This window comes from Nematolebias whitei, chromosome 13 (assembly GCF_014905685.2).
Source record: "Nematolebias whitei isolate Nwh7 chromosome 13, NemWhi1, whole genome shotgun sequence".
Lineage (NCBI taxonomy): Eukaryota > Metazoa > Chordata > Actinopteri > Cyprinodontiformes > Rivulidae > Nematolebias > Nematolebias whitei.
The window spans coordinates 23,913,813-23,934,832 of NC_056510.1; the positions used below are offsets into that span (position 1 = coordinate 23,913,813).

The following is a 21,020-nucleotide window of genomic DNA, read 5'->3' on the forward strand; positions in this document are numbered from 1 at the left end:
CATGTTTTCATTTGGTCAATTGTGAGAATGAATGCTGAGATTTGGTGTCACGCTGGGTGTGCCAGCTCCCAAGCTTCCCCACCCTTAACCACCCTCGTCCCCACCCGGAAACTACGACTTCCTCCCCATTCATCTCACTTCGAATTTGTTTTATTTCTCAAGAGTCTTTTTCCCAAACTCATTTGTCAAGCTACATAAAAGTTTATTGAGCCCTGTGAAAACAGACTAAGGAAAACAGATGACGTAAATCTCCTTTTTTAAGATAAGATAAGACAAGACAGAAATATTGATCCCGCAGGAAATTGTTACAGAAAGGGACAAATTAAAGAAACATCAACCAATGGAAGCTGTGAATTGTGTTTGGGCAACTTGCAATAACCCATGGTCAGTGAGACACTTTGGTTTTTGAGCCACATTTTTATCACTTAATGCTGAAAAGCAAAAGGTTGTCAGTAATACAAACTATCTCGTGAACCACAGAACAGATCTTTTTAAAACTTTCAAGAATAAAAATCATTTTTTGTACGTCTGTAACTGATTATCATTTGAAATCAACTTAGTTAGGATGGCCACCACAGTTACGGAGCTTAGACAACATAAAAATGGCTATAGAGCTGTCATTTTTACAGATACCGGGGTTGATTTAGGGGTAGATGGTGCTGAGAGTAGCCTCCAACTCATAATCTGAGTGCTGTTTTATTATATTATTTAAAACTTTGCCATTAACTATTGGAGTCAACCTTGTTTGTCTGTTGACAAAATATTTAATCAAACTCTGGACAATTTTTTTATTGAAACTCTTTAAAAAAAACACGAAAGTAATCATTGAATGAACATCTATATACAGTAGTCCCACGATTATCACAGGGGTTAAGCCCCCCCCCCCCCCCCCCCGGTGATAGGTGAAAAACCACAAAGTAGGAACAGAATATTTATATATTTATTTTAGTATTTATATATATTTGAAGACTTTAAACCCTTCCCACACTCTTGCAATGTTCTAAACTCTTAACCTACATAATTTTAACAACGTACTTATATGTACTGTACAGTACTGCAAAATTTTATATGAGGAACTCACCAACCTTGGTCTGGTTCTGGTCCGATTCTGATCGGCTCTCTGCAGCTGTTGAGCACCAGACGCTTTTGAATAGAGGCGGACATTTGGAGAGCCAGCACAAAACCACATAATGATCCTGATCGAGTCTAAATAAGCCAGAAGAATCTGGATAAGGAGGGTCTGGGTGAGCTCCGAAGAAGACGTTGGACCTCCAATCAATGCTTCTCCGCTCGAGAGGCCTCATGGGCCTGCAAGCAGCAGTCAGACTGACCACTGAGGCCGGAAGTAGCCTTGGTCCGGTTCTGATCGGCTCTCACTCTCTAGTCACTACGGACCAAACTTTTTAGTCAGGTTTGAATCGGATCAAAACTTTCCCTCCATTTCGGCAGAAAGCAGCGGCCGGAAGCACTGCTGGATTCTGGGTAGTGTAGTTCTTTGACTGGCGTTTCAGTATGGGCTTTTTGAAAGAAAACTACAAAATGTCAGCGCCTGTCTGAAGATTTTTTTCGTTAACTTTTTATCTCATACTGTCCCAATCACGTGAGTAATATTAAAGTTGACAATCGTTGAAAAACCGCGAAAGAGCAAGTCTGCGAAAGTCAAACCGTGAAGTAGCGAGGGACTACCACTGATTTGACCGCCACTGTTAAAAACACAAACACGGCTACAACTCAATCATTTGCACCTGTAATGTTTAAGTGTCTTGAATTGTATTTTTTTTTTAAATTTGCATTGTATTTTATGTTTTACTAATGGATGTTTTGTTGTAAATATTTTAATACTCTTGCTACTGTTTTTAAGACTGTGTTGCTGTATTTGCATATTGTCCAGGACATCCTTGTAAAAGAGATTGATGATCTCAGTGGATTTCTTCCTGGTAAAAAAAAAGGTATAAAAAAAAATACAAAATAAAAATGTTGAGCTAAAATTTGGTGTGGTAGTAACTGAGAATCATCCCCAACACATACTACGTGTGCTAACAGAGTCTGCTGTAAATAATATTTAACATAAGATGACGTTACTGTAAAACTCGGGCATGAAAGAACTGGCAACGTGTATTCATTTAAGAAATTCAAGGCCTTTAATTCTATATTTGAAAACATCAAATAACATTAATCTTGTGTGAGTGTTTGTACGCAAGCTCATCATTAATGCCTTCTTAAGGCAGCAGGGTGCGTGACATAAATCATGGATTGTTTGAGCCAGAGGGAACCTGTAACCACAACAAAATACTGGAGAAAATGTTGAATGAGTCAGACGCTGTGGAAGTCTGTCTGCTTCAGGAGCACGAACCGCAGCGTTACCGAGGGTGACGAGAAGCTCTCTATTCAGCAGAGACACTTTAAGGTGGTTGTTGAATGACATGGAGACGTTCGTTTTCACCTCAGGGTGTAAATTTTCAGTGTGTGTCAGTGCTGTTGGAAGAAACTCCCTGTAAACTGACACCATTTCTGTTCTGCTACTCAGAGAAGAAAAGCGGAGCAGATAAGCGTAGAGACGGAGATATTTTCTTTTTTCTTTAAAGCTAGGCAGACCTGAACATGTCATCAGAGGAAATTATTCTTGAACTCACATTCTTTATATAAAATAAGAAGTCTGCAATGGAGAAAATGACTAAGAAAAGATTGAGAAACAACGTAGCTCTAAAAGCAGTCAGAAAAACATTTTTTCCAGCCAGCAATCAGGGTTCCTTTAGAAGACAAATTGGTCAAAAGAAACTGAAGAAAGACATTTTTCAAGAAGAATTTTGGCTGGTGATTAAATTCTTCATCTATTTTTTTTCCTGAGCAGCTGAAACACAACCAAAGCCAGCACAACAACGTTTAACAATCTAGAGTTTCTTCGTCAAATAACGGAAAGAGCAGGTATCGAGAATCAGCTCTGACAAATTACAGTCATTAATTTCTGTCACCTCATTTATTATTCTCATTTGTAAAGAGAGAAGCTTGAACTGGAGATGCAGCCTTACATCCAGAATACAGAAAATTCAGGTGGTCTGATGACATTTAGTTCCCAGATAAAATTTAAACAGACAAAATTACAATGATTCAATTCAATTCAGTTCAGTTAATTTACCGTATTTTTCGCCGTACACGTCACACCACCCTATAAGTTGCATCAGTACAAATATGTCTAAGTGGAAAAATCCATAAATATGTTCTTCCCCATATACGTCGCATCTATTATGTGTCACCACTGACACATCGTGTTTGTTACGCATCACAGCTGACAACCCAGAAATGTGGGCCGGTGTTGTGCCAAAAATCGATTAGCTGCCAAATGGCAGGTGCAGGAGCATGCACGGGAGGACTTTAACAAGATTAGCACTTAAAAACAATTTGTTTTATTGAAATTATAGCAAAGGTGTGTCTCAGTCTAACTCTTCCTTAATAAAAATGACTTTAACGGTCAAATCAGCTGTATTTCAAAACCCAATTCACAGAAGCGGGCATGCGCAGAGTGACGAGCCACTGTGCATTTCTTCAAAATTTAACAAGATCTAAGATCTAAAAACAATTCTTTGTTTGCTCAACGTTATAGCAAAGGTATGTCACAGTCTAACTTTTGCTTAATAAATGCACTTCAATGGTAAAATCAGCTGAATTTTAAAAGCCGATACGCAGAAGTAGGAACGCACACAGAGGGATGAGTCGCTGTGCGTTTCTTTGAATTTTACAAGATAAACACCTAAAAACAATTATTTGTTTGCTTGCCATTAAAGCAAAGGTGTGTCTCAGTTTAACTTTTACCTAATAAATGCACTTTAATGTTCAAATTAGCTGCATTTCGCCGGTTAGGCGCAGCAAAATGAAGCTGATTTGAGTGTTGCTCCAAGCGAGCTGGACAATGTGTCAGCCTTACAGACAGTAAACACAAGTATTTATAATCTTTCAGGTTATGTATAGGCACGTGTTTGAACAGTACTTGTCATCAGGGCTTAGAAAACTAATGAGAATTTCCAAATGCTGACCAACAGAATATGATGCATTAATGTGGGAAAGCAAAAGCTCAAAGCTAACATTCAGAGGGATGTCCATTTTTTCTATCCTTGTAATAAAAACTTTATTTTGATAGATTTTTTTTTTTTTTTTTTTACAATGAACGCAAAACACAAACTCACCCATATACAAAGTCTACATTCTAAAGAAGTACATGTATTTCAGAAACTTTGGAGCAAAAAAAACCACACTAATGTATGTTTGTTAGTGCCCAATAGGGTGAGCCAGTCATTTTGTAATGGTGTTTGACATTGTTCACTCTACTTGACTGTGTCACTATATAGCAACGTGCTAAAATGTTTCAATAAATGATCATTTTAAATCAGGAACTGCCCTCTATGTCAGTGGAGTCCATCATGCACTGCATTCATTTAACCTTTATTTATACAAGTTAATTCCATTGAGCCTCGGGGACTCATTTATAAGAGAGACCTGATTTTAACAAAGAGTGATGACAACAGTGGACAACAAAGACAACAATAGGCAATCATAAAGGATGCACACATTTTTTTTTTAAACAAGTGAAAATAAAATGGTAATTAAAAGGAAAAGTAGCAACAAAAAAAACAGCTATGTTGTAAGGCGGTGAAGAAAACTAAAACAGGAACATGTCTGCACTGGTTTTTCACAAGAACTTAACCGATTTTTAAAGTCACTTAGAGAGGTCAAGTTTTTTGAGGAACCTGCAACCAAGAAAAGATGTTAGGTATCTAACTGGAGTTAATGTAGATTCTGCAACCAGCCCTTCGTTTGTAAAAGGTTTTTATTTTGGCTCCCTTTTGTAAATGAGTTTGACACACTGATCTAGATAATACTAAGAGCAGTGTCATCAAGTTAAATTCACATTTACCAAACAAACAACAGACTGAAGTTTGAAAAGACAAAAAAACGAGAAAAAAAAAACAAGACTTAGTCAGATTTGTATTTTAAGGTGATACAAATTTGAGGGAATAAGATTATAATTGCAAAACTAGACTGTGTTAGATACAAGACTACTCTATAGACAAATTGATTAAATTCAATTAAATCTTTGAAGATGACCTCAGTCATAAAGCAAGTTTCACATCTTCTAAAATCCAGTAAAGTTTGGATGACTGCGCCATGACAAAGCAGACAAAACGAGGAGACGGCTGAAGTTTTATGAAGCTTATTAAAAATGTTTTGGCGCAGTGACGTTATGCTGACTTGACTCAGAAGCAGACATTTGTCTGACAAAACAGGTCTATTTATTTAGTCGAATGCCACAGTCTGACCTCAGGCAGGAACCAAAGGTGGACATTGAGCTGCTCAAACATCGACACAGACAAAACATCTCATGCAGCCAAAGATTTACGTGTTTTTGTCACTTCACAGAGGCACATGAATCCTGCTTTTGAATGTAGCTGTCTTAACGCTCTCTGACAGCCGAGATAAAGGTGTGTCAGCACCTTTATTCTCTCTGAGGAATTAAAATAAGCTTCCATAAATCTGCAGCTGATCTCCGAGTGCTGCTGGTAAGTCATTCATTATACATAGAAAGAAAAGGAGTGAATATGTAGGAGGAAACTCTATGATAAACATAACTTCGTGTTCTACAGCAAGATGCTTAATCTTAGCATCTTGCAAACCACTTCACATGAAAGTCATAACACACTTGATGTAAAATGATTTTTAAAATGTATGTTATTTTAAATGATGATTGATATAAGTAACATCATATTTTCAAATTAAGTTCTAATCACCCTGGATGTTTATAAAACTACATGACGGATGAGAGTTTAATAACTCATCCAAGCATTTTGTATGAACTTGTGTGCCACTGTAAGCTGTAAAGCAACTTCTCATCCCTGACACCCTTCTGAAGTTTCATTTGTTCTGACACCAACGTGCCGTTTGGATGATCGAGTGGAGACTGAACTCAGTTTGCACATCAGGTCGAGCTCTTGGATGGAGGATGAATTGGGTGACATCTAAGCAGCAGATTCATGGCTTGAGCACAAAGTGTGGAATAAATCAGCCCTCTTAATATCAAGCTTTAGCAGCAATGTGCGTCCTGTCTGTGTTGCATATTTTGAAATCTGGAAAAGTTTAGAGGTTTTACCAAAACAGTAACCCACAGGATGGCTTATGAACAACAGACATCAAGTGGTGAGCATTGACAAAGAACATTACATCCCACGTTTCAAAATACATGTGAAACCTATTTGAAACACTGATGCTAATCTCCGTTTGCTCAAATAGATTCAGAAATTTGGCCGAGCAGCCTTTCTATATAAGCCCCAAACAACCACCGGGCTACTGTGGTCTTTTCTGGGTTCTGCATATTTATATATGTTATGATGAAGTGCCAGCACTGTGGCTTCATAGCACGAAGACCTCAGATCAGATCTCAGCTGTGCAAGCCTGTGTGGAGTTTGCATGACTCTCCCGTGCATGCATTTGTTTTCTCTGGTTACCCCGGTTTCCTCCCACAGTCCTAAACCATTCATGCTACTCGGGCATTCTGCTTTGACCCTGTGGGAGTGTCCACGAATAATTGTTTAAATTATCCCCTAATAAATTGGCAACCTGTCCAAGATGTCCCCAACCTCTAACACAATGACAGCTGGGATGGGTCCTCAAACCACCCCTGAACTCCAAACAGGACTTAACGTGTTTAAAAAATTAATCAAGGAAGGAAGTTAGAGAGAAGAAGGATTTATTTTTAGTCGTTGTTTGAAAGGTGCTGATTGTTGCTTACATTTGCTGATGTTCAAGCTTAAGTATGCTGATCCCATCTAACTAACTGTGGGATGAAGAGATTGAGTTGGACAGTAAAATGTTGGGCATGTTTTGTTGCTTTTAGCTTATTTACGATAACAATTTTCAATCATTTTAAAATACTTTTAACAATATAGTAATTTGCAGACTCAGTTTATGCTTTAAAATCTTCTAAAAATACACATTCTTTACTGTAAAACATAAACATACATAAACTGTTACAAATTAGGCATTCCACATTATAACAGCTCCACAAAATGATCAAAATGTGAACTCAACAGACTGAATGCACTCTGCAGTCACTCTCGTCAAAAATGTATTAATTATAAATGCATTTTTGTTTCTCTTTTGTAGTTTTAGTACAACAAAACAATTTAACAGTTATTATTTATGAGTTTCTCATATTTTCCCCAATTCTTATAGTTGCATTTTAAAATGCTATCAGATTAAACGGAAATCAAACGTTGTGTGCATGACTTAACTGCCATCAAAATCAGCCATGATGAAAGGCTTTTCCTGCTATCTTTGCCAGATTTGATCAGGCACATCTTCAAAAAGCATCTGTCCTGCAGTACAAGTGGGTCATCATCTTAACTTTGATTAAAAAAAAGCACGAGCAACCCCTCATCTGGTCATGTGATCACTGCAAAGCGTATCATTTTGTGTTTATTTAGCTTTGGATCTGTTAAATAACATTTACCATCTTTTTCTAATGATTAACAGTAAAACACAACTATTTTTATTCTTATTTTCCTGGAAAGTTATAAGTGTTTTAGAACATACTGTTTTCTTATCTAAGGTATGCTAGATTATCACGGCCAGATCTGTAGCATGCCTTCACTTGCTTGGTTGGTTTTAGTTACATTTTTAGCCTCTTTTAGTGATAAAGTTACAGGTGGTATTTTTATTTATTTAATTTTTTTTTGTTAGCCTCAGACAAAAAGTTTATTAAACTTCCCTTTGCTAAGTTTCTGTTCAGTGCCCTGAGATGAATTCTGTTGTGACTTGGTGCTACATAAATAAACTGAATTGAATTGACCTGACTGAAAATTGTTGGATTGTATACCTGGATTATTGAGCATGAACTTTGTTGAATTGAATTTAATTGAATTATAAAACAGCCAATTAGCTAATAAGGACTCACAGACTGTTTTTGGTTCCCAAGTGGATCCTTCACAGCCAGGAATCCAGGGTAATCATTCACAGGATACATTCAAAGGATCAGGGAGTGGTGGCACAACAACGATGGAAATAACTGACATAACTATGTAATGAGACGTCATGAAACTGTAGTAGAGTTACAAAAAAGGAAGTTATAAAAACGTGTTTTAGAAGATGCATTTCTGTTATTCGTTTAACCTTTACTTGTGTTCTGCACTGTCTTGTGGTCTTAATTTACTTAAATTGTGATTTTTTTTTATTGTTTGCAGTCTTAGAAAATCAACAGTATGCCTGTTGAAAGTTACAAGCGATCAGTGGTGGGATGTAACCAAGTACAAGTACTTCGTTACTGTACTTAAGTACATTTTTCATGTATCTGTACTTTACTTAAGTAGAGTTAAACATGGATACTTTCGACTTTTACTTCACTACATTTTCCATTAAGTATATGTACTTTCTACTACACTACATTTCTATAATGCATTGCGTTACAAGTTACATTCACGTCACATTGCATTTTTTTGATTTGTTCGTTAGTTTGAAAGTAATCAATGGTGAGAGGGGAATTGGTCCATTGAACCAATCAAAGTAGGCAGGTAACATTAGACATGCCTTCAGAAAGAGCTGGGTCAGGGACGTATATGACCTGTGTGCTCTCGCAGCACCTGGCTCTAACACACCCAAAATGGATTCCACCTCGGAGCGTCAGCAAGAAGATACGTGCCACCCATGGCCTTATTTTAAAAATTTCTATGAGTTTAGGTTCAAAAAACAACTCGTGGAGATTCCGGTGTCAACTTTGCCTCCCACGAAACCATGAACTCCTGTCTTTCAAAAATTTGCAGTCAAATCTGAAAAAACACATTGAGGTAAGTGAAGCCACTACCATGGATGTTCTCAAGTCAGTCCCTGCAGTGTGCAATTTGTCTTTGAGGGTAAACACACCCTTGCCTGCCTCAGCAGCATGTGAGAGAGAGACTGTTCAGTACAGCAGGACAGATGTTATCTCCCAAAAGAGCCAGACTGGACTCCAAAAACTTTGAAAACCAACTTCTTCTGATCTTGAACAAGAAATTCTTGCTGCAATATTAAAATGTTTCAGATCATGACGTTAGGACAGGAGACAAGAGATGTCTCCAAATGGCTCGTCACTTGGGTCCAAGTTTTGTAAATGGTGTCAGGAAGTTAAAATATTGTTCACTATTGACCCATTACAAGGTTAACTAGACTTTTTTTTTTTAACTAGCATTAATGACAAACTGGAGTTGAAATGATCAGAGCCTATTCCTTTGTTAGTTGTGTCTAATTCTCCTTTTTTCAGGCAGACAGTTTTACTTAAATGTGTTTATTTCAGTTAAAATGACACATTGGTTTTGGTTTGTGTTAAATAAAAACTTTCAACGTTATAATCATTCCTCTTTCTTATTTTGTTTAAAGGCATTTAACTCTGCATGTCATCCCTGAAATTCTGACACACAGAATCACAAGTCCAAGTGTGAACTGTGTCACAGAGTAAACACAAGAAAAACATGTATTTTCTGCAGCATTGTTCAGTAATTCCATCCATCCATACATTATCTTTTACCCGCTTCTTCCATTTTGGGTCACGGGGGTCGCAGGTGCCCATGTCCAACAATCACTGTGCGAGGGGCGGGGGACACCCTGGACGGGTCAAAAGTCCATCACAGGGACACAGAGACACACAACCATTCACTCTCTCACTCACACCTAGGGACAATTTAGTTACCAATCAGCCTAACATGCATGTTTTTGGTCTGTGGGAGGAAACCGGAGCATCCGGAGTAAACCCACGCATGCACGGAGAGAACATGCAAACTCCACCCAGAAAGGCCCCGGGACCGGGATTTGAACCAAGGACCTGCTCGCTGAGAGGCAGCAGCTCTACCAGTTGCACCACCGTGCTGCCACAGTTCAGTGTTCAGTAAAAAGGAAAACTGTTCATGTATTACAGAAAATATACAAACGGTAGGAATACTTAATGGTATTGTAGACCATTTCATTAGGTAATACATTCAGCAAGTACTTTTACTTTTAATACTTTAAGTATTTTAAAAAGCAAGTACTTTTTACTTTTACTTAAGTAAAAACATTAATGTGGTACTTCTACTTTTACTAGAGTAATTTTTTGTCTGTTTATTTGTACTTTTACTTAAGTACAGTGTTTGAGTACTTTCTCCACCACTGCAAGCGATTAACAAAATTTATTTTTTGCTCTATTTCATTTATCAATAAAACTCTTTTTGTACATGATAATCATTAATAATCATTAAATGGCTTTTGTTTTGTGTGGGCCAAACTCTCAATATCATATAACCCTATGCAAAGGCATAGTGTGTGTTTTAAACTGATGATAGCACCAGGGAACATCCTTTGGAGATTTGAATAAACTCCCTGTTATCTGACACTGAACTTATTGAGCAAACACTCTTTGTTCTTTTAAAGTTCAGTGAAGTATCCTCATTAATCCTGAACAAAGCAAAGTAAACTCAAGTGTTTGGTAATCCCTCTGTTTCTGCTTATACACCCCAGCACACTGAAAAGAATCAGCCTTCACAGTAATTACACCCGGACAGGATAAATAAGCCGTAACTTTGCAAATTACTACGAGCCACTGGTGTTGCTTGATCCGAAATCAGGTTCACCGGTCTTTTTTAACCCCTCCTGGCTGAACATCTGCCCAACATCTGGGCATTTGTTCCTCTCTGCTGACAGTAGTGAAGTGCTAAACTAAATCAGTCCTTCAAATTTCCTTGCAGAAAACCCCATCTGATCATAAACAGCTGCTGCTTTCATGTTGTACTACATTAATAATTTAAGACCCTTCATTCACCGTTAGTCTCCGTGATCAGTCCCTTCCACACCGAACAAAGCGAGCTCAGACTTCATCAGGAGTCGAACTTTCTTTAGATGCCTGGAAACTCTCCAGAAAAAACATAACAGTTTCATTTACCATGCAGGACCTTGGTATTTGGATTTATTATAACAAATATGTGAAAGGTGTACACCTTCTGTGGAAAACACTAAATCTACTAAGAATAAATTGCTTACCATCTCTGCTTCTCATATCTGCTTCATATTTCATTAATGTTGTTTTTTCTCAGCAGGAGATAAAGACTATATGTTATGAGGGTAAAAAACATTCTTAACAGACTTTACTTATTACTTGTGCTTATTGAATCAAACTAAAATCCATAACAAATCCTCTGTTGATACGTAAATGATGCTGCTGTAAAGGAAACAAGGACTAAAGTGGATATCAAATGATATCAGCATCTGGATTTAATGCAGGGCGTTCTGACTCTCCTTTTAGATGCACATGTTTTCTATAGTTTGAAGAGGATAACGCAGATCCTTGTAAGTTCCACTCAGTAAAAGCTCAAAACCACAATAAGAGGTCAAATGCATCAAAAGAGGGATTTTTCAGTTTGCTCCTCTGAGGCTGGTTGAACATTTTACTTGAACTGTGTTTGGGTTAGTTCACATCAGTTGTAGGTGAAGTTCATATGTGCAACTTATGAAGGGAGGAAAATCAAAGTAGAACCAACAAACTGTGACAGACGGCACAGCAGTGCGCCCCATAAGTGCATTCCTGATGAAATATAAGCTGGTCAGCTGTGGAGCAACTACACTGCACTCTGTTCACCCGGAGAAAACCTTTCTCCTCCAAATTACATTTTAAAACCTCAGCATCAAATATACTGAAAATAGATGCAGTTTAACCAAATTGAAATTCACATATAAATTATAAATTTAATACAATAGTTTAAGAAAGATCTTCTGAAGTGGGTTCCAATGGAAAGATTTTGAGCAATTAAAATCTGGCTTGTTGTTTGGAGAAACTGTTTAATTAAGATCAGAATGGTGAGTTAATGGCTAGTCAGAGCAAAGAAAAGACTAGATTGGAATGATGTTGACTTCACTAAATCATATCTTAAAATAAAAATGTATAAAACCAAGTTCACTAGATATTTTTACATTACATTCCAACAGAAATAGTATGCCACTTTACCAGGAGTGGCCTAGCTGCTGCAGCTGCTGCTATTTCCTCTTGACATTAACCATGTAATGAAAAATTACCAGCAGTGTAGTAAAGCAGAGTTTGCATGAACTGATATGAAACATTTGACACTGGAGTTGTTTTAAGGTAGCAGCAATCTGCTTGGCCACACTCAGACTAGCTATACTTCATTATTCTGGTCCAAATTAGGCTGTACCTCCAAAATGAGGTCATTCAAAAAGCTATCTAGGACAGGTAAGATATTAATTGTCCACAACCTTTCCACAAAAACCCCATTCAGTCTGAACTATCTCTTAAAGCAGTGAGCAAATCACAAATCTGAGGGTAATAAAACAAAATTATGTGAATAACTTGTATTTCTCCAATAAAATATCCAGTCCTGCTACTAAATAAGAGACAAGAGTAAACATTACCATTTTCCCCTCTTGACCTGTTCATGTGACATAAAAGTATTGACATGATAATTTAAAAAAATGTTAATGGTTAATATGTTACAGTCAGCAAACATGATACCAGCTGGAATATTTGCACTGTAATACAATGTGCATCATTTCCTGGGTGTGTAAGTAAACATGAATTCCCAGCATATGCGGGGGCCTTTCTGGATGGAGTTTGCATGTTCTCTCCGTGCATGCGTGTGTTTTCTCCGGGTTTCTCTGTTTCCTCCCACAGACCAAAAACATGCATGTTAGGCTGATTGGTATCTCTGATTGTCTCTGGGTGTGAGTGAGAGAGTGAATGGCTGTTTGTCTCTATGTGTCCCTGTGATGGACTGCAAACCTGTCCAAGGTGTCCGCAGCCTCTCACACAGTGATGGCTGGATATGGGAACCAGTGACCCCCACGACTGGAAAAGGAAGCAGGTAAAGATAATGGATGGATGGATTCTGTATGAGGAAATAAGATTATGAGTTTGCTCACATCAAACATGTAGTGAGCCATAAAAATCAGTATCATTCTGCTCACAACCAGGGCTGCCAATAAACGGGGGGGGGGGGGGGGGGGTCAACGGCCACTTCTAACAGGTGGGTAGTAGGTGGCCCCCCACATGTGACCATTTGGTCAGACAGTTTTATACACATTTTTTAAATAATTTTAATTTAGTAGAGGACAAGATTTAGTGAGTTGAGTAATTACTCTTTTCAATAAGTAACATCAACTGTAAACAATAACAACAACTAAAAAGTATTTATGTATATCATTTGTTAAATAACCTATATTTGCCAACAGCATAACAAATACAATTTAATTCAATCCAGTTTATTTATATCTCACCAGTTCACAACAAATGTTGTCTGAGGGCACTGTAGAAAAACATTCAAACATTATAAAATTCCAATTGGTAAAAGTTATTTAACTAATGAAGCCAGTAAATTGAGTCAAATCTCCACTTTGTTGCAACCTCCCATTCTGAGCAAGCACTTTAGCGATAGTGGAAAAGAAAAACTTTCTTTGAACAGATAGAAAAACCTCCTGAAAACCAAAGCTCAGGATGGGCCATCTGCCTCCACTGAGTCTGGGAAACGACAGGAAAACAATACAAACACAAAATGACTCGTCAATCGGTGTTTTCTATGACGTCAAAGACAAAAGAAAGACAAATCTGCTGCAGTTCTGTTCTGGATTTTGGTTTTGGTGTCACACCCCAGGATTTTCACTGGGGCAACCATTAAAAATATGGAGGTGCCACTACACACAACACAGATTTTTAGATTCTGTACTGAGAAAAATATCTAAGTTCTGTTCTTGACAGTTATCTGTATCACCGTTTTTTAATTTAAACAACGTTTATATTGCTTTTATACATAATCTGCACATTTTCCTAAACCTGCTTGCATTTAATCAAACTACAGCACATCAAAGTTTAAAAGCACATGGGCCTAATTAGGACCCATAACTCTTTCTTTAGAACCGTTTGCATGGTGATCACTTTCAAAAGCAAACGAGCCGGCATTCCCCCAGCTACAAAGCGTAGTCATTGCATACGAGTTGGTGTGAGGTTCACTGACCTGTAAAGAGCCATAGGAAGGTAGTGACGAGGTCAAATGAGAAGGTCTCTTCAGTTGGAAAAATAATTCACACAAGAAAAAGGAGAGGGAGGCCAGCAGTGCTGTAAGATCAAGGCAGTGTTTAAAAGATAAAAAGCTGGAGGGGTATCGATGGCAGGTGATTTACTCAGTGTGACCTTCGAAATTCTCTTCACAGCTTCTTTATCAGAGTGACCTGTAACACTGTGGCAGGACTGTACCGTAAGTTCAGCAAACAGTGCTGAGACTCCATTTGTTTTTGATAAAGCAAACCTTTACATCTTGTGAGCCTACTAAATAAAATGTCCCAAATCTGAACCGGTGATGTGACTAAATGTCTCAAAAAGAGGCCAAGATGATGAAATTATGTGAATACGGGGTAACAAATTAGGAAAAAATTATGGTAAAATATATAAAGATGTGGAATAAAAATGCAAATGCATGCATGCTACTCTATACTCTCCAAAATAAAGTTAGCATAAAGATCATCTTAACATTTCAACATGTTGATCTGTAAATATTTTTTAAAAGTTTATGTTTCTGCAACAAACTAAAGCCAGTTGTTCAAATTTTTAATGTCGCTATGAAAAAAAGACTAGAGACAGCGTGTCTCTACGTCAAAGCTATCAAATGTTTCAGTTATTGGATGATTTGTATTGTTTCCCCCTAAATTTCACTAACTGTACCGTGACTTATACGTTTCATGACAGCTGAAACAAACCACAAAAAGGGATTCTGATGCATCCTTTGTAGCTGAAACTTTGTTTTTTATGTGTTTTTCATGAATTTAATAGCTTAAACAAAGCAGCAAAATCTTTTCAGATGTAAATTCAAGTATTTTTGACTTTTTATTATGCTGCGTGACGTCTTTCTGTTAAAATCTAAATAGAATTCAACTAAAGGTCTGTGGCATACAAAAACCAAGGAGACAGAACGTTTTCTTTGTCTTTATTATTTTACAAAACACGTGTTACACATTACCATGTCAAAGGAATGCCTCAGTTTCTGTAAAACAATGATTACATCTTTCTTTTTTACTCAGCATAAAACCTTTGCATTGTAAAAACATACATGTGTAATCAATCGCCCAACAAACTGTTCTGTGTCAGCATATAAAAAAATACAGTGAATAAAAACTCTCAATGTCTCTTGACACATAAAACATCTCTTGGTTTGAAGCTTTGGTTCATACATGCACAAATCGAAGGCAATGCATGGATGTTTTCGTAATATTTGGTCTCAGACAAACTCGTTTGGATGTTGTGAACCACAGCTGCTGCCTGCATTAGAGAAAAGCCATTTATTTATTAGCTCATAAAATCTGAGCTGTCGGTGGCCTGTGTGGTGACGCACTTGGATTGATCCCACATGGACGTGTGCAACTCAGCCACTGATGTAAATTACTGTACAGCACCGTATAACGTATTGTGTAATAAAATTGAATTCAGTTTTGTCAGGAGGTTCATGTAAGATCAGTAGTCTCAGGTGAAGCCTACAGACATTTGACATTTTTTATATGCGCAGGAAGCATTAATGCAATAGTTCAGATTTTTAGAAGTCAGGCTCTAAAGAAAGGTTATGAAAAACTTACATTTCCCTTGTTATAAATAGCAAATAGTTCCGTTTATTTCTGATCTAACAGACAAGCTAACAGCTAGCCTGAAGGAGTCTAAGACCAAAATGAATCGCCATTATCTTAAAATAACTCCAATCTCAAAAATGTTATAACAGTTCTGCAGGCATTCTTTAATAAACCTTTAAATAATCAATTTCACACAACCTTTTTTTTATTTTTACAAGGAACTATATGGTTTTACAAGCATATAAAGCTAAATTGTAGCATTTCTAGTATAGCCTGGGGCTCTTCTGGCAGAAATAACACAAAAGAAATCTGTGAAAATAACAACTAATACGAAAATACAGGTTTATAACATCACTTTTACATTAGGTGCTATGAGGTCTTTAAGACTGAAGTTGTTTTAAGGGGCCAGAAATCTGCATTTGTCTTGAACACACTTGAACTAGCCATTAGCTCATCAATTTAATCTGAAAAAGAAACTATTTCTTGTAAGTGAGGTCACAAGGAGCTATCTACAATTAATTATTGATAAACTTTCTGCAGAAGCTGACTTTATAATTGTAATTCAATCAATTGGAAAGGCCACTAAATTAGTCTAAGCTAAGCTGAACTGAGCAATTAAGCAGCAACCCCTTGTAGCGTCACAATATGTATACAAGGAATTAGAATTTCACGTTAAAGCAAAAGATGAATTAAATCTTAAAACATCACAGGTTGGATTTTTAAATAAAAAAAAGAAAAAAAAAACTTTTACGAAGGCTTCAGCTGATGCAGAATGAGGTTTTGTTTTGAAATGAGGCAGCAGGACTAAAGCACAAAGCCAATCAGTGGCTCTATCTACTATAAACGATGTCGTACAACATCAAGACGTGAAGAATTTGTAGTGAAACATATAATAGACGCAAAACAGTGTAAATGTACAACATACATAAATACAATTAGATACAAAGATATTACTTTACTAATACTATTATTATGCATTGCACACGCACACTAACACACACATTTCTACATGTCTTCATACAATTTATACAGTCACTGTTTTGGCTTTACAACTCGAAAATGAGTAAATGATTCAAAAATCAGCTGGTGTTATAAACTGCTTTACGTTCTTTAATCAGTCCATCAGAGATGATCAACTGTGGTCTTCAAGTTTTTCTATGACTAAAGCATTCTGTGAAGTAGATACTGAATTGGACAGAGGCAATAGCAGATCACTTACTGCAAAGAGTCATTTTGATTGTGCAATTTAGATCAGTGGTGGATTTTCAACAGCCACAGCTGAATATTCAGTGTCGGACACATTTGTGGTCTCGATGAGTCGTGCCAAGCCAGTCCTAGTTGAGTATTTAAAAATGAAAGCCTTCATAAGGTCATAGCGGTAGTTTCTGTTGATGAAGTTGTAGAGGATGGGATTGAAGCAGCAGTGGAGCAGGGACAGGCACTGAGTGAGATTCAACGCCATGAAGAGCGCGTTCTCCAAGCCGCAAGTCAGAGGCACCAGTCCCAGCTGCACCAGTGCATCAACAAGGAGACCGGCATGATAGGGCCCCCAGCAAGCCAGAAAAACCACAATGTAGGCCAGAATCACCCTGCGGCTCACACGGCGCTCCTGCTCCACAGGGGAAGATGATGAGGATGAAGATGAAGAAGTGGAGCGGGAGAATGCTCGAGCTAGCAGAGCATAAAACATTGCAATGACTGGAAAGGGAAGAAGAAATCCGAGCAGGATGAAGCTCAACTGCACCCCCACCATCCACTCCCTGTGGCTCTCCTCTGGGTACTCAGGCCTGCAGATCATGGAGTCTTCATGCGCTGACTTCACCGTCCGCAGGAAGTAGGTTTCTGGAATAGAGGCCACTAAAGCAAGAAGCCACACCCCTAGACATACACCACGGCGAATCAACTTCCTGCGTGCGCCTCCCTCCTCCCCATGCTTCATCACACTTAGGTAGCGGTCCACACTCATGCAGGCCAGGAAGAAAATGCTGCTGAAGAGGTTGACGGAGAACATCAGATGCGTGAGTTTGCACGCCACTTCACCAAACGGCCAGTGGCCATGCTGGGCCAGCGAGCTCACCCATACAGGAAGAGTTGCGCACACGCACAGATCTGCGATGGCCAGGTGAGCAATGTACGTGTGCGTCTCGTGCCGAGGGGTGGAGTCGCTTTGAGCGCGGATGTTCACCCACAGGACCAGAGCGTTGGCAGCCAGGCCAACGACGAAGATGAAAGAGTAGAGGACGCACATGGAGTACAGCAGAGCGCTCCGGTTAAACGCTGTGACGCACACGGTTACATCCACCCTTGATATGTTGGCATAGGTGTCAGAGAAGTTCAGGTCCCCGAACGACTCCCACAGGTCCTCCAGTTCACTGGCACTTAAACTCATTTTTCAGCTGTGGTAGGGGGCTGCAGACCACTGGGAGGTAACACACACCACCTCAGACTGGGATGAATCCTGTGAAAATATGACATAAATATTAAAATTTTGCTAACACCCATTTGTCTTAATAAACACAGAAATGTTAACAGTTCTATTTTAACTTTCTGCTTATTTAAGAAAAGGGTTTCAGTTGAGTGGCTTGTTTTATCAGCATGAACCTGCTGAGCTAATAAAACCTAAACCCACTTGAGGTTTGCTACCAGATCCTGCAGAATCCTAATGTAGTCAACTTGTTAAAACACTGCAATGAGTTACTAATGATGCTTTGTTATCATGTCATAAACGGAGGGCATTTGAGTGACTGATGTGCACACTGGGAGCTGCACAATAAATGTTTACCTATACTCTATTGGCTCTGAGTCCAGACGGACACAGGGAAGTGGGATCATGAAACCCAAACAGGGCTGAGTTTCCGAAACATTCTGGGCATTCCAAGATAAAGCGCTGCTTATGGTGGGAAACCTGATGCCTCTTTAAAGTGATTTTTTTTTCCCCCGTAGGATGCTTGTTATTGTAAAACACAGCGAATCCCCTGTCTCCTCTCGGCTCACAAAGCAGGAAAAGAGAGGGCATGAGATCAGCTGTCGCTGCCCAGATGATCAAAGAAAAATCTGTACACAGTCTCGAATACGTCATTTTACAACATCTGAGTCTCATAACGCAGGATCACAACACAGTTTCAAACAGAGGTGTGTGTATACGAAGAGGAAGGCGATTGAAGCTGCGTGCCAGACTGTAAAAGTAGCAGTCTGGAGCATTTTGGCACTGGAAAATGTATTTGAGCCTGATGGGCTCATAAATATTTGGCTGCATTTGAAGCATCTCGCTTGAATCGCTTAAAAACAACCATTTCCTCAGGATAAATAAAGTTCTATCTTATCTCTTAAAAAGTCTCTCTCAGCTAACTGTCAGCCTGCCACAGTGTGAGAGGTCAGAGGTGAGAGGTGATAGATCAAAACCAGAACACGAGTGGCTTAACCCTGCCGTCGCCCCTTGACTTGTACACCCACCGAGTGAATTGTGTGCAGAAACCAGCAGGAGGCTCGCCGCCTGCGAAATGGTCCAGCCCAGGTTAAAAAGAGGGTCAGTGATCAGCGGTTTGCCACAACATGACAGAGCGCAGTGAAATGTGACCATGTCAGGCATCTGTCTGTGTGGGAGACTTTGACCAAAAATGAGACAGTTGGCCTGAAGACACACAGGATTAAGGAAAACTGCAGATTAAAAAAAAATGTATGAGGACACCTGGAACATATTAAGATATGCAGCTGTCAAGTGATTGACTGTCTTTGCTATCTGCCAATGTTTATATACTTTAACCCCCTTTTTTTTCAGGGGCATGTGAACTTTTAAAACACAGCATTTAATCAGCAGCCACACATGTAATAAACCACTTTGCACAGTTAGCAGCATGCACATTGACAGAAGAGTTTAAAGAACACAAGGTTCGACAACGATGATTTTAAACTTTAATTTTGCAAACTGGAGATTTAAATCCTATGTATTTCTTTACTTTTAGATTTGAGGGCATTCTTGTGAATGAGGTAGAAAACTATTGTATTAGGATATTTGTAATGTTTTTCAGCATCAATGTCATAAATTACTTTGATTTTCTTAGGAAATCAAGTGCAATGGAAAAAAGACAGTGTGGATTTTGTTATTAACTATTAATCTATCTAAGAAATAAATAACCCTAACTGTGTTGATGTAATTTACTCTAATGCATATTAATATTTACTATTGCTCCTAAGCTGTTTGTGGTTGTTTTTTTTTGTTTGTTTGTTTGTTTGTTTTTTTACTTTAAATTAATTATGATGTCCTGAGACTTGTTCAGATTATTGGGATTATCTAGTGTTTCTATTGCCCTCTCATAAAAAAAAAAAAAAAACCTGGGGGTGCCAGGTGACTTCAGCCTTTACCACCCTCCCCATCAGATAACAGCCTGTTGCACATGCAGTCCACCTCTCTCGTGCTCTCTTTCCATTTTAACCTGTTATCTCGTCACCAAGAAACGTCACTTGTTTCTAAGTACACAAACAAAAGCAAAACGGATGCCAGCATCGCTGTCGACAGGTGCTTGTTAGAAGTTTCTCCTGTCAGTCTCGACCGACAGGCTTTTGAGTTTAGGATAAAAATCTCAGAGGGCAGGACGCAACGATTCCGCGATAACCGGCTTTGGTGCGTTATTACGCACGGGCGCCTAACCGAAGGAGAGATCCCGGAGCGCTGCTGCTCACTGCAAATACATACAATGTCATTGTAGTCATTGTTGGCTTATATCAGGCTGTAAACAAACGTGTTATCTGATGTGAGCTCACAGTTGTCTGGCTTCAGATTTGAATGGAGAGGCAAACAAACCCACAATGGAGAGAAAGCGAGAAAATCACAACTCTCAACAATTCCCCTAAAGCTTTTGCCCTTTAAGTATTTAGCAAACAAATGTTTTAACTAGTAGCATATCCGTTTTTATGTGGAGCATCTCCGTGGTTAAAAGCCGAAAAACTTCCAAGTTTTTCTAAATACTAAAAGCTTACCTGCGTTTCTTCTCCTTTTTAAAAACTCCCTTTCTTCTGATTTGAAGAACAGATTCCTTTGCGTTCACTTCTGCTGTTTAAAGTTCAGCTCTGCTGCAAGAAGCCAAAGCGTGCGTGCTTCTCCTCTCCACCTCCTGAAGTGACTGGAGCCGCACTTGTTGCTCGTCAGGAGCACCGCCTCTGGGGCTGGACCTAACAACACCAATGCGTATTGACATGGCACCGTCCCAGAGTCCAGGGGTCTGCAACTTGAGGCTCTGGAGCCACATGCGGCTCTTTGCTCCCTCTGCTGCAGCTCTTTCAAACTTTGACCAAAACTAACATAATTTTATTGGTTATACAAATAACAAAAAAGATTAGATCAAATAGTTTTCCTGTTATTTATTTCGCAAATATGTGAACACTGGAGCGAGTACAAGGAGTAAAACATACTTTAA

At 38.6% G+C, this 21,020-nt stretch overlaps 1 protein-coding gene across 1 annotated transcript; it reads right to left on the reverse strand.

Moving 5' to 3' along the window:
• Window positions 1-16,640: 16,640 nt before the first annotated feature.
• On the reverse strand, window positions 16,641-20,603 carry ackr3a (atypical chemokine receptor 3a). The gene is made up of 2 exons (XM_037686490.1): window positions 20,584-20,603; window positions 16,641-18,064 (listed from the first exon to the last, which is right to left on the reverse strand). Exon 2 carries the CDS (start codon window positions 17,993-17,995, stop codon window positions 16,853-16,855), a length of 1,143 nt encoding a protein of 380 aa, XP_037542418.1. The 5' UTR covers window positions 17,996-18,064; window positions 20,584-20,603; the 3' UTR covers window positions 16,641-16,852.
• Between the last annotated feature and the right edge of the window lie 417 nt (window positions 20,604-21,020).